Here is a 13,452-nt window from a genome sequence, read left to right as displayed (position 1 = left end):
AGCATCCCTGTCTTCTGAGAACGCCAGACCCCCTTGCCTGCCTGCCTGCCTGCCTGCCGCGCGTCCCCTCTTCTTGGCACGTTGACTGCTCACCTCTCAGATGCCTGTCCTCGGGCTCCATGAGACTCTCACTTCAGTGTCTCTGGTCTGAGATCTGTTCTGTCCTCCTGTTAAAATGCTGATCAGTTTGATGGACTGAAAGCAAACTGTTCCCACAGAGTATGTATGGCTTTCGCTCCCCAGGCATCACATAAAGTCTTGCTTTGAGGGGTAGCAGCGTGACAGTGTACGCCTGCTTGTCTAGTGCGGGGCAGGTGTCAGACACCCAGCCCCCGGGAATGGGCTCTAGATATAACCACTTGATGCAAGCACACAGCACAGGCACGAAGAATTCTGCAAAAACAGTATTAAAATCTCTTTCCTGATTCTTTGCTTTCTAGGTGATTGAAAACTTGGCCTCAAAACAAAAAATTCACTAGTTATGGTAAGCAGCTTTCCTGTCTGTATATTTCATACTTGTTTGTAGAGGCACCAAGGGGGACACACACAGAGTTCGCAGCCTTGGGGACACAGCCAGTGCTGTGGGGAGCAGGTGTGGGAGGTGCCTCGTGAGGGAAGCAGACTCCTCTGACCACCAGGCCAGTGGTAGAGCTGTGCTTAGACCCCTATTCGTCAGTTCTGGCTCTGAGATGGTGTCCCTTAATCCAGGCGGCACCACCTGCTCCCCCTGCCTCCCCTTATGGTAGGAAAATGAGGGAAAGTTGAAAGAAAGCGCAGGCGACAAGGATGGAGAAGCCCCTTCCTCCACCTTACCCACTGGCCTGAGGGGCTCCGCCCACACACAGGCGCCCGTCCCCGTGCTTGGGGCACAAGGGGCTAGCATGCCCCACACCTGACACGCTCCCCAGCTGGCACAGCGTCCAGGCCTGGAGCAACAGGTCCCATAAGGACCTAGAAATCACACCGATTTCAGACAAAAGGAACTTTGTGTTATTGGAATGAGGTTGGATACCTTCTAACAGATCAAAACTTTGTCAGTGTCTAGTGATTGACTACTGGAATTTGATCCATGGCCGTGGGAGATAGTAATTCACGTCTGCGGTTCAGGAGAATGTGCCACCTTGCTCTGGAAGGGACTTCCGTCCAATGTGTGACTTGTAGTCAGCAAGGGGGTGGGGGGTGAAATGGATTTCACTGTATTGTCTACCGAAGATTAACGTGCAACTAATGCTTTCTCAGTGTGTCTTAAGGAAAAGACCTAAGCCTAAGTAAGGAATTAGTCTTCTCTAGTGAAAGGGAATTAATTGAAGGAGCGAGCCGATTAGCGGTGGCCCGGGCTTGGCGGGCCCAGCAGGTGGCTCCCTCCGCACGTCTGGCCTGGCAGCCCCCTTCCTGTCCTGCCCTTGGAAGGAAGAAGAGCTCCCCCAAAAGGCCTGGTGCAGCTGTGCTGACAGGAAGCCCACGAATGATTGTCCCATTAGGGATGCCAGGCCCTGCCCGGCCCCCTAGCCCCGTGGCCCCTCTATCCTGCCTCGGGAGGTACTAATGCGTGCTGCTTGCCGCCTCTTGTCTTTCAGATCCAACGTGTTCAACAGAAGCCATCCCCAACCCAGCTTAAATTATAAATATAGAAAATAACTTTGTTCAAATCTGCGTGGTGCTTCTTTAGTAAATACTGTACAGATTTTACCATGGAGAACTTTTTTTTAGTTTTTACCTTTTCTTAATTACCCTTATTCCAAATGGACGAACACTTTCTACAACTGCTGACCATTGTAAAACACCGTGTATATAAATCCCATGGACAGTAACGCCCTGGACTGGAACATCTCAAATGCTGCTTAATCAGACTCAGGTGGACCGCTCGCATTCCATGGAAAGCTCCTCCCAGTTAGACATCCGGCGCGAGACCAGCCGGGAAACCATGGAATTATTAAAAGTACAAACAAACTGACAGTGTGTATATTTAATTTAAAGACTTATTTAAAGATTCACGAGCTCTCAACTAGACTTGAGAGCAGTCTGTTTTCTGTAATGTCTGATACTAGAAACTAATTTGCTTCATATTTTAGTTGTATTCAAGATTTGAAAATGTATTTTATAGACAAGTTCTGTTTTTGAACTTTGTGGAACTATTCCAATCAATTTACCAGTTATGATGAGTATTTACATTATGAATGTATAATCCAAACATTATTTGTAAAGCCTACAGTATGTTTTTATTACTTAACACTTTTTTATACAGTGTCTCTTGTCTTGACTATGATATTGGAGTCTGAGTTGTCAGCTTGGTCCCTTAAAGTTTCTAGTTACAGACAAAATCATACTGTGATTTTATTTTTAATATGGATATGCTATCAAACTGTGATACACTTATAATTCACTGGTCCTGCATCAGGAGATGGAGTGGGGAAAACTGTATTTAATACAGTTTGTATCTGAATAATCTGTATGGTTTATACAGTTTGTGTTGTTCAGAGATGTCTAAAGTTTGATCTTTGTTTTTTTAAAGATTAAAAAAGCACTTGCCCCACTGTAAATATACAGCATGTAAAATTTATATAGTATATAAATGGCAGCAAATTAAACATTTTGTGTCTTATTCTTTACTGCTGTTTCTCCCCTTTGCTTACCACACCTTTCTTCATCAACTTTTTCCTGCTGCCTTGACTTTCTTAGCCTCTGGAGCCCAAGCTACAGCCTCCCTTCTCGGCCTGGGAGGACGGAGGGACAGGGAGAGGGTTGCCCGACCCAACCATCTATTTTAGAGTACCAAGTCACAGACCATCTTGTTTAAACAATGCATTTTTAATTTTGTGAACACAGTATTTGCAATTTGACGGCCATACACCTTCCATTTTTACTATTCATTTTACAACAAAATATTGATAGGGTATTCATGCAGGTGGTGGGAGTATATACACTGAATAACAAACACTCCAGAAAGCTCTATGTACATTATTTACATATTAACTATTTACCGTAAATAGAAATGTCTAAGAAAAAATAAGAAAATGTGAAATCACAACGTGTGGTTTCAGGTCTACAACAGACCTAACTTCCCCAGCAAAGCACATCTACGTCAATAATACGCATTTTAACTTTAAAAAATATGCATTGCTTTATATGAAGCATTAAATGCTGCTTCACCTATAAATAGCTCCTATTTTGATTCAGTTTGGTACCACATTAAACTGTTGACAGTTGTTCCATGATCCTGAAGACGCTTGCCTGGGTCCAGGGTCATCCAGTTAAACCTCGAGCGTTCACGGAGGCCCGCCTGGCGCGCCCCCCCCGCACTGCCGCCTGCCCTTGGCCTCAATTCAAGCACGCCACGCAGACGTGGGGCTGGGGGGGGGGGGGGGGAGGCTGAGGTCCGGGCGGCGGCCTGGACGGGCCTGCCCGCAGGTGGAGTGGGTCCGACGGCTGGTGTGCCCGTCGTGTTAATACTGTCACCACATAGACGGGGAACGAGAGGATCTCCCGTAACATGGGGGGCAGGTCCCACGGATTCTAAGCACGGCGGCCTCTGCCTCGCTCCTGGGGAAAGAGCCATGACCGGGGAGGAACAGTTCCTACCGGGCCTTCCTGAAGCTTGCTTCTCCCAACCCCGCTGAGGCCAAGCCCGGGGCCAGAAAGCCCTGCTTCCCCAGGGGCCTAGCTGGGGCGGCCGCAGGACAGAGGGACGCTCTCCCTCGCGGGAGCTACCGATCGGGCCGCCGCCGCCGGGGCGCTCTTGAGCAGCGCTGGGCCCGGGCTCCGGGCGCCGCGTGTCCGTGGAAGACCGGAGGCCAGAGTTGCATATATGCCGGCACATATACTCGCCTTTCTCAAAAACTACAGTTTCGAATTTGAGGTATCAGTACAGTAACAAAGCCTAAAAGCTTGGGAATGAAACAATCAGTTCAATGCAGGTCAGAGAGTCCTGGGCTCAGACCCCTTTGCATTTAGTGGGACTTAAAGCTACGTCAAGGTCAGCGGCGTCGAGGCCAGGGGCCCGCAGCCGGTCAGTTCCAGCACCAAGGCAACTCACAGGAACAGTCACTTGTACTTAACATCTTCACACAGGTGCTCACGGTCTGAGGGCTGCTTTCTGGGACTTGCATGTGGCACAGGACGGTCCGGGGACCCACCGCCAGAACAGCCGCGTGGGCCAGGGGGTTCCATCCCAAAGACCCAGATGCAGCGTCCCAGCACACAGCACCCCAACCTCACCCACCAGCACCCCCGTCCTGCTCGGAGATCCACCTTCCCTCCGGCAGCCGCCCTGAGCACCTACCATGAGATCAACAGCAACCTGACAACTACCTGATGGTGGATCCTCTGAAGTTCCACCACCAGTGCATATGTGGGGTTTTACACTATTTACAGGAAACCCTCAGTGCCCCGTGCCTTCATCCCACAGCGTCCTCTCTCCCTGCTCGTAGCGAGAGAGTAAGTCTCTGAAAACATGGAGTAAGGTTCGTTCTCGTTATTTGTCTATATGTGTTAGGTTAAAAGATCTGGTCAAATTATCATCGGGTCTGTAAAAAGTATTTGTTTTGCCAACAGGTTTTCAATAGCGAAGACTGACCCACAGGGAACCACTAGCTGGCGGGCCACACAGGCCAAAGCAGCTGCTCCGTGGGGCTCAGCACCCGGGCTGCGCAGGACTGCAGTCACAAGAGAAACACCCAGAACCATCACTTCGATGTTAAAGATCTGCCTTTTCAGAGGGTACTCTGTGGGGGCACAAGGTCTGCGCTGAAGAGTAGCCCCGGAGCCTGCCCACCCCCTGGAGCCCAGCCCTGGGCCCCTTGGGGGCACCGAGGTGCCTGCCCCTCTGCACTGCACATGTGTGGACAGAGGTTTCCTCAGTGCATGTACTTGTGTCCTGTACTTGTGCCCAGGAGTTCTGTTTATAGCTGCCATTCTAAAAATACTGTTAGAAAGTAAGTATCTTTTGTTATAATTTCAGAATATAAAAAGGCATATAAAAGCTATAATCCTATATATCTGAGAAAAAACTCTGAATAAAAAAGTGGTAGCTTTTCCTTTCTTGTCCTGATAGAAAACGGCGGCTTCTAGAATGGTGAACACAGCCACGGGGAGTGCGCATGTGGCCCGCGGGGCACGAGGTCCTGTCCACGGAGGCGGCGTTGGGACGCGCGGGCGGCGCCCCGCACAGAAGGCCCCTCAGAGCACGGGCCGCGCCCTCGGCGACCCCAGAGTGGCGCCTCCGTGAAGCCGCCGCCCGGTGCAGGCGCTGCCTCCTCGGGGGAGGCGGCAGGAGGGCGAGGTTGGGCCCAGGGTGTCTGTACGGGGAGGCTCCCAGTCAACTTTCTGCTGCGGGATTTCGGCTTCCACTTTCACCTGTTGCGGCCAGGAGGGATCTATTTCTTATTGGCAATCCTCCTCTTCCTCGTGGCCAGCATGTCATAGAAGGGATCCCTGCTGATGCTTGCTCTGGGGACAAAGGACAATCCTGAGGGCGGAGGGCGGCTATAGCGCGTCTCTGCAGCCAGGGGTCAGGCCCGGCACACAAGTGTGCATGCGCTCAGGCAGTGCTGCGCCTGTGCAGGCACTCCAACGCATGCAGGCGTACACACTCATGCGCGTGCATTCCCACGCATGCATGCCTACTCGTGTGTGCACACCCACGTGCAAGCATTCCCACTCGTGCACTCCCACATGTACCGGCATACACTCACATGGATGTGCACTCCCACATGCACACGTACACTTACATGCATGTCCTTCCACACGTGCAGGCGCACACACTCGGGGACAGGACGGGGCCCTGGGGCTCTGAGCAGGGGCTTGGGGCACGCACCTGATGGATTTCATCCACTCTTCCTTCTCCTCAGGGCTCGGGGCAGAGATCCGGTACACGACGTGGTTCCCCTCCACCACTCGGCCGTCCGCCTCCGTTTTACAGGCCTTGATGACCTGGCCCTTATGGCTCGGGTTATAAAGCTCGAAACAGTTCTGGTGGAGACAGAGGGCCGTCACCCTGCGCCGGGGCCACCCAAGGGCAGGGGCAGCAAGAGGGAGCCCCGCTTACCGGTTTCCGGGGGTCCTCCACCTCTCTGATGCTGAGGTTTTCCAGGGGAATGATGCCCCTGGGCTCCTTGTCCTAGGAGAGAAGAGCGCATGGCCAGCCTTGCTCAGGTCTGTGCCAGGGGCCTGGTCCCCGGGGCACCGCAGCCCGCCCCATACTTACTGTCGTGTACTCGAAGTAATAGAGGCAGTTGTCGGTGAGGATGAACCACCGCCGCTTCCAGGTCTTCACCCGCCCTCCTAGAAGCAGAAGGACCCCGTGAGTCAGAGCCCCAGCTGCTCGGAACTGGGACCTACAGAAATTACCATATTTTCAGAAATGCCACCAGGAACCAAGCTCGGTTTTACGCTCCCTTCCTCGTGAAAACGTTGGACATTCCACTCAACACTTAGCCAAGGCCTAGACAAGCCTTGTGGCCTGGCTGGTGACAAGCGGGCGCAGGGCGCTGCCAGGGCCCCACATGCACCCCCACCCGGGGCCATCATCGGCGCCCCTACCACGGCCACGGCCACCTGAGCCCCCTACTAAATTCAATTGCTCTCCAAACCGGCTTTCTGGAAACGTTAGTGGTGATGAATGGGCTTAATATCCCCGCATGGAAATGACAACAGGATGAAGTCAGTGCCACTCCCCGGGCCTGTCCGGGTTGTAATCCTGTTACCTCAGGTCTCTGGGTGGCCCTGGGATCCATCAGGATCAATTATTCCTCAGTCCGGGGAATTACTCGATTGAATTAATCTCTTAACAAGATCAAGACACACATGTAAACACACACACGCGCGCACACACACAGCTCGTCTGCATCTCTTCTCCTTTCACTACAGAAAAGGAAATCTTTTACCCTTAAATATTCAGCACAAAATGGGCTTCAATTTCCAACCCTGGCTTCTGACATAAAGTTCAAGAAAACACAATCTACGAGAAAAACACACACATGGTAGCAGGATCAAGCGGTACGTGGGCAGGAGTGGATCTCCCTACTCTGTCTCGCCTGAGGTGGCATCCGGGCGCAGCTCACCCACCTTTCTCTGTTATGTGAGCAGGTGAGGGCTGTCGGGGCTGAGGGACGAGGGTGTGCAGACAGGAGGAGGGGAGGAAGGCTGTGTGGGTCACGTGGGGGGAAGGGGTCAGGAGGGACAGGAAGGCACACTTGCCAGCTTCCCAGTTCAGCCTGGGGCTGAGGCAGGACGGCCTCCCAGTCATAATGTCTGCAGAAATCCAGGCAGGGAGGACACCCCACTTCAGGGGGAGAGGCATGACCACTGGGATTTGGTGCCACTGGGCCAGGTCCCAGGGAGGTCCCTCTGGGATCCCTCAGCCCTGCCTCACTGAACAGACATTGGACCTCCTCTGGACGGCCGTGGGCAGGCCAACATCTGACCGGAGAAGCTGGTGTGTGGGATGGGATGCCTGGCAGTGGGGACAGGGCCTCAGCTGTGCGGGGAAGGCAGGCCTGCTATGTCTCCCCCCGTCTCTGACCGACACCCCCAGCTCCAGCCACCTCACTACTGCTCCCTGTCTGAAGGGTCTGTGTGCCTTACCCAGATTCCTGTTGCCCCCTCCACACCCCCAGGCCTACAGACATGTCCCCTCCCCATCCCCCAGTGTCTCTCTGAGCCCCAGCTGGACCCCTGCTCCCCACACCCCTGTGCAGCTACCCTGAGACTCTCGGGGCTTCCCTGGAATCCTCTGCTCCCCCTGGACCAGGCCTCATCTGTTCTTCTGAAGAGCCAGCACAGAGCTGGGTAGAGGAGCCCTGTTTATTCTCCAACCTCCCGAAGCACCCCAGGGAAGCCCAAGTTCACAGGGCAGGGACCCAGGAGACCCCTGTCCCAAAGTCCTCCAGTGATAGGACAGCACGGACTCTCTCCAGGTACATCCCCTGCCCCCACGAGGTCTTTCTCTGGCCCCTGTCAGCCTCACCACTGTCTCCAAACAGCAGCCACAGGCGTCCCTTGAGAGGACAAGTTCATCCCAGCTCTTGATGTCTGAAGCTGCCAAAGGCTCCCACCCCCAGCTGAAGACCCCAATCCCTCGGTGGCCTCCATGGCCTCCTCCTGGCTCCCCTCCCTGCCCCTGCCCTTCCTTCTGGCTGACATGCCAGCGGCAGCTCCAACTCTCCTGCCAGCACCTTCCCTCTGCTCGCCCCACAAGCAGTTCTTGGAGAATCCTCCCAGGAGTCCTGCACCATCCACTTGTCCAGCACCTGCTCTTCTGTCCACGCTCCTGTCACTGGGTCACTAGGTGGCGGTCTAGGTGTTCCACTCACCTCCAGGCCCCACCGCAGGCGGTCCAGGAAGGCTTCTCAGCACTTTGCCCCTGGGCTCCTGCCCCACTGCTCCTGCGCTCAGTGGCACGTCCAGGGGAGCCCCAACCCTGGTCCAGTTGTCACAGCCAGAGGGCCTCCCAGCCCAGCCGTAGGTACCCTTACAGCTCAGGGCCTGCCCAGCAGGGGCAGGCATGGGGAGGCGGCTACACTTTTGGTGTTGGAGCCACCCCAGGTTTTGCTGCAAGGGAACAGACAAGCTCTGCATATGTGTGTTCCTGGCTGAGCTTCAGGAGATGGGGATGGACACACACACACACACACACTCACTCTCTCTCACTCCTGCAGAAAGGAGCCTTGCTTCTCCACCCTGTGAACTTCCTGCTAGTTCCATGGCCGTTCCATGGAACTAGCACACAGCATGTGGGCACACGGCATGTGGGCACCCATTACCCTGCAACAGGTTTTCTGCAGGACAGGTCAAGTCTGATCCACGTTCCTGTTTTCAACACAACTGATCCATTCTCAAAATTCAGCGACTATAAGGCCTTTACTTGACCATCATGAAGAAATGCTACAATGCTCCCATGCTCTCACAAAGCATGCAGGCCTTTTGAAAGTGCCACCTGCCCTAAGACTACATTTTTTATGAGAAACACAAAGCAAGGCCACCCGGTGACCTCTGTTCCTATCTAAGCACATGCACAGAACACACGCTGTTTCCTACCCTTGTGTCATAGGTCTCTGGCCAAGCACTTCTGTGTCCAGGCCTCGGTCTGCCCTGTGCTGGATAAGGGCCCAGAGCTAACCCAGGCCAAGCTAACGCATCTTTAGCATCGGCTTCCAGCAAATTTACTGCTTTCTTGGTCTTCAGAGCCCAACACCAACCGGCTGCCCCTCAGTAGCCAGGCCAGTGTCAATACTGCGGGGAGGCGGCCTGTGGGCAGGATGGTCTCCAGGCCTCAGCAGCTCTGGAGAGCAGACCAACCTGGGGAAATGTGCTCTCTGGACGGCTACAGCTCTGTGAACACAGCGGGTACAGAGGTTGCCTGGGCCAGAGGGAGGCAGCAGCAGGCTTGCTGGCGCTCTGGGAAGGTGGCTCCTGGGCAGTCACTGGGCTGGCCAGCTCAAGGTCTGGGCAGTACCATCACTGCTAGGTCTGTGACAGCTAATGAGAACACCAGTGCCATAACTTACACACACACACACACACACGCACGCACGCACGCAGCGGCGGAACATGGAAGGAGCAGACTTTGGTCCTCCCACCTACCCGCTGTGCCACGGCCATGTCTGGCTGTATGGGGCCCCTTGGGCACCTACCCAGCACCCAAGCCAGCTCTGTGGCCCCTAAGGGTGCTCTGGGCACTGCTTACATGTACAACCAGAACACAGGTTGGAAAATAAGGCCTGCTGTGCCTTTACCTCCCTCATTTTGTTCTGTCTTTAGAAGCAGGAGCATCTCCCACTGGTGCTGAGGCCACACCAACTGCCAGGCAGGCTTGCACTGTCACTGTCACCGTCACACGAGGGGCATTCCCTGGCCGTGCAAGAACAGGAGGGACCCAAGTGCAGCTGCTGGTGTGTCAGACACATCCCTCCTCTGCCCTCACCCCAGGGCCACAGGTGTGACGTGACCTCAGAGATGCATCTCGAAATCCATGAAAGCATTCAAGTCCACGCTTAGGGCTCTGAGTTTGCAGACAAAGATCTAGAACTCCCCTAACTGGCAGCACAGGCAGAGAAGTCAGAGCAAGACCCCAAATCAGAATGGCTGAGCCCCAGCACACACCTTCATGCCTCTTACCCACACTTGATTAAAAACACAAAGTTGCCGGACTTCTTGATGTCTTACAGTATGTTCTCAGAGTGCCCGGATGGTACACAGTTGTCACGTCTCACAGGCTCTCATGTCACAGTAAGGCAGAAATCCCAATCTCCCCAGAGTAAAAACAAAACAAAACACCCCACCCTAACAATTCATTAAATTGCCCAGAAAATATCAATGTTTCTGTACTTCTTTGTCAATGGTTAGGAAGCCTTTTAAACATTTCCGGATTCCGTCCAAGGGTGGTGCAAACATGCGCTGTTTGGTTAGTATGAGAGGCAACCGGTGATGTACGGGAATGGAGCAGGCAACCAGCAGTCTCGTGGCTGCTCAGGCCCTAAGGACACTGAGGGGCAAGCTCGTTCCCACACGGCATTCCCATGCGCTCCCGGGCGCAGAAAGGCTGGCATTCCAGCCATGCCTCGCCCGGCCCCGGAGGTGTAGGTGTCACATTCGCTGCACCCTGCATGAAGCTAACCCCGGCAAGTCCAAAGCCACATGGGTCAGATGAATGGCAGCCACAAATCAGAGCTTCACACAGACCAACGGGGGAGAGAAACTGAGAGAGGAATGAGCAGCTGGGGAAGGGGCAGGAAGCCACTGGGTACGTACCTCCTAACGCAGAACAAGCAGGGACAGCCCGTCACAGAACAGAAAGGTGGGAGCCACAGGCAGAAGGAAAACAAGAAGGCACATTTAAACCACTCATCAAAAATCAGCCACACCAAACCAAGAGAAAGGCACGCAGGTTCTCGCAGTAAATGCACCTGCCTCTGGTACAGAAAACTGCTTGGGTCTATCTGGATGCTAAGTGAGCAGTTTTCTCGGACGCTCGTGCAGCCCGGGCGTTACTCTCTGCCGTGGACACTGACAAGATGGCCTCGTTCGGACAGGGCAGGGCTCAAAGCAGCAGCCATCAAGTCTGGGGCGTGCGGCCGGCTACCGTGGGCGGACTCGGCCCAACAGCCCTTGCTTCTAGCGGTTCTGCCTTTGGTCGGGGGCCTTGGGGGCCGAGGGCTGGGGGCTCCGAGCGCGGGGCCCACCTGCTGGCCGCCACTCACCCAGCTTCAGGAGCCAGCCCTCACGGTCAGGGTTGAAGAACGTGTGTGTCAGGTCATTGCCATCATCCTCGGGGATCTTAAACGGCTCGTTCTTGATACTCTCGTATAAGTTCTGCGAGGAGCACGGGGACAATGGTCTCAGGGATGCAGCCGGGGGCCAGGGGTGGGGAGGGCCCAGTCAGCACTGTGTCCCCGAGGGCGCCAGGCTCAGCGGGACCAGGGCCACGAGGTGCCTGAAGGTTAAGGGGCGGCGGTGGCAGCTCCTGAGGGGCGAGGGCCAGTTCCGTGGAAGAGGGAAGCTCACCCGCAGCAGCTCCTCCGGGAGATCCCCTCCCTCATTGATGCCACGGTTCATGGTGACGAAGCGCTCAGCCGTGGGCTTGTCCCGCACATTGTGGTTGTGGAGGCTGGTGTTGAGCATGATGATGGCAAACGACAGCACATAGCAGGTGTCTGAAAAAGGACAGAGGGAGCCGGGGCGCTCAGCCGCCTGCCCGGCCAGAGGCACCCCCTCCACCCGGCAGAGGCGCACAGTGCTGGGGCCCAACCCTCACCGACCTGTGGACTGGAAAACGCCCGGGTTGCACAGGCAATAGCGGGACGCAAACGCCTCCATCATGCGGTCGATCTTCTGAGCCTCCCCCGGAAGTCGAAAGCTCCACAAGAACTGCCTGCGAAGACACCAACACCAGGGGATGATGGTGTCTCTCCCTCTAGAGGACCCCCAACCAGGGAATGCTCCAGGCAGCCCCTGGATGGCAGAGGGAGGCACTGGGGGCAGAGCCCCAGGACCCGCAGGAGCAACGTGGCGGCCGCCACTTGCTGCCCTCAACTGTCCACCCAGGGACAGCCGGCACCACCCGCAGGAGCACGTCGGGGACCCCTGGCTCCAGCCAGAGACTGACCAGCTAAAAGAAAGGGAACCCTGGCTGCCATGACCACACCCCAGACTCGCCAGGCCTGTGTCTCTGTGTTGCAGAGTTGTCAGCACCTCCTTCAGCCCAGGCCAGCTGAGGCACCGAAGAGGACAAATGGCAGACAGCAAAGCCACCCCCAGCTCTGTGCAACTTGCGGAAGCCGTATGGGGACAAGGGCCAAGAGCAGGACAGAAACATGGTCAGTCACACACTTTGCAGCCACAGAGCAGGAAGTAGTCGCAATGGAGACTGCATGGCCCTGGCTTGGGGGACAGCCATCGGAGCCTCAGCTGGGACACCAGGAAGGAAACCGGATCCTCTTGGTGGTGCAGGAAGAGCAGAGTGTACAGGACGATGCCTCGAGTGGACATCCAGAGGGATGACCTGGCACCTCTACCATGGTGGCCGGCAAAACCTCAGGGCCACACAAGGGCCATCCTCTTGCATTCACCCCTATGACATGTAATGATGGCTGGCTTTGCCTGGACAAGGCAGGGACTAGAGGGCAGCCTCTGACAGCAGGCCGTCCACACGCTCCCCACCCACGCTGGGGCGTCCACGAGGCAGGCATCTGAGATCAGATGCCCCAGGAAGCAGACCCATGCCTAGGCCGCCCCAAGACTCTGCTGCAGCAGTGGGAAGAAAGTATGCACTGACTACTGAGTACCAACTGAGATGAGGGAGAAGCAAAGGAGTGGGGAACGGCACGCACACCCAGCGGTCCCACCAAGGCGAGCACAAGCTCGGTCCGTGAACGCCTACCCAGACCCTTGGGCAACACCCTCTCCTCTGGGGGTGAGCCCCGGCCTCCTGCTCCAGCACCTCCCCGCTAACAGCCGAGACTCTGACACTTACCTTAAGGCTTGGACAAGGTTCAGATCAGCAAACTCATGGAGTTCGACAAACGCCTGGAGAACTTTAATATTAAAGTCGTCCCTGGGAAAGAAAGCAAACACAGTCCAAGTCCACTGCACAGAATTTCTCAATCATCTCAAAAGAAAGATATTTCCTACATCCAGCAGGTGCTTGTGGTTTTCCATTTTGCCTAACTGGAAGTTAAGATGTATTGCATTGCAAGTTCGTTCTCAGACTTGGGGCTATTAACACCCCTATCTGCTTCCACTTTCCTTTCATCCTTTGCCCTAACACCTTCTAAAATATGACAGAAATGGTTTTCACATTTATTATTCTTATTACATACTGCCTATATCATGCCAGCAGAATATGGCTCGAGTGGATGAATCCATCTTTTCTTTTTTAACACCACAACCCATGTGCCTAAAACAGAGCCTGGCATGGACTCAGAACTTAGTATTTTTGTGGAACTCAAAACCTGCAGA

At 54.8% G+C, this 13,452-nt stretch overlaps 2 protein-coding genes across 9 annotated transcripts in view; one reads left to right on the top strand and one right to left on the bottom strand.

Annotated features, from left to right (window-relative positions):
* The window catches only part of USP42 (ubiquitin specific peptidase 42), a 71,926-nt gene extending 69,338 nt beyond the window's left edge, over positions 1–2,588 (top strand). For all 4 annotated transcript variants that reach the window (XM_072836959.1, XM_072836958.1, XM_072836961.1 and 1 more), the window contains 2 exons: positions 441–484; positions 1,578–2,588. In XM_072836959.1, the coding sequence (XP_072693060.1) occupies positions 441–448 (8 nt within the window). In that variant the 3' untranslated portion in view covers positions 449–484; positions 1,578–2,588. The remainder of the gene's footprint in view (positions 1–440; positions 485–1,577) is intronic.
* Positions 2,589–2,789: 201 nt separating this feature from the next.
* Positions 2,790–13,452, bottom strand: part of CYTH3 (cytohesin 3) — a 98,606-nt gene continuing 87,943 nt past the window's right edge. For all 5 annotated transcript variants that reach the window (XM_072836966.1, XM_072836963.1, XM_072836965.1 and 2 more), the window contains 8 exons: positions 12,968–13,048; positions 11,754–11,866; positions 11,500–11,648; positions 11,196–11,307; positions 6,203–6,279; positions 6,044–6,115; positions 5,813–5,967; positions 2,790–5,445 (listed from right to left, as the gene is read on the bottom strand). In XM_072836966.1, coding sequence (XP_072693067.1) covers positions 5,373–5,445; positions 5,813–5,967; positions 6,044–6,115; positions 6,203–6,279; positions 11,196–11,307; positions 11,500–11,648; positions 11,754–11,866; positions 12,968–13,048 — 832 coding nt within the window. In that variant the 3' untranslated portion in view covers positions 2,790–5,372. The remainder of the gene's footprint in view (positions 5,446–5,812; positions 5,968–6,043; positions 6,116–6,202; positions 6,280–11,195; positions 11,308–11,499; positions 11,649–11,753; positions 11,867–12,967; positions 13,049–13,452) is intronic.

Source organism: Canis lupus, chromosome 8 (assembly GCF_048164855.1).
Source record: "Canis lupus baileyi chromosome 8, mCanLup2.hap1, whole genome shotgun sequence".
In the NCBI taxonomy this organism is placed as follows: domain Eukaryota; kingdom Metazoa; phylum Chordata; class Mammalia; order Carnivora; family Canidae; genus Canis; species Canis lupus.
This window is presented reverse-complemented; position numbering and strand designations above follow the sequence as displayed.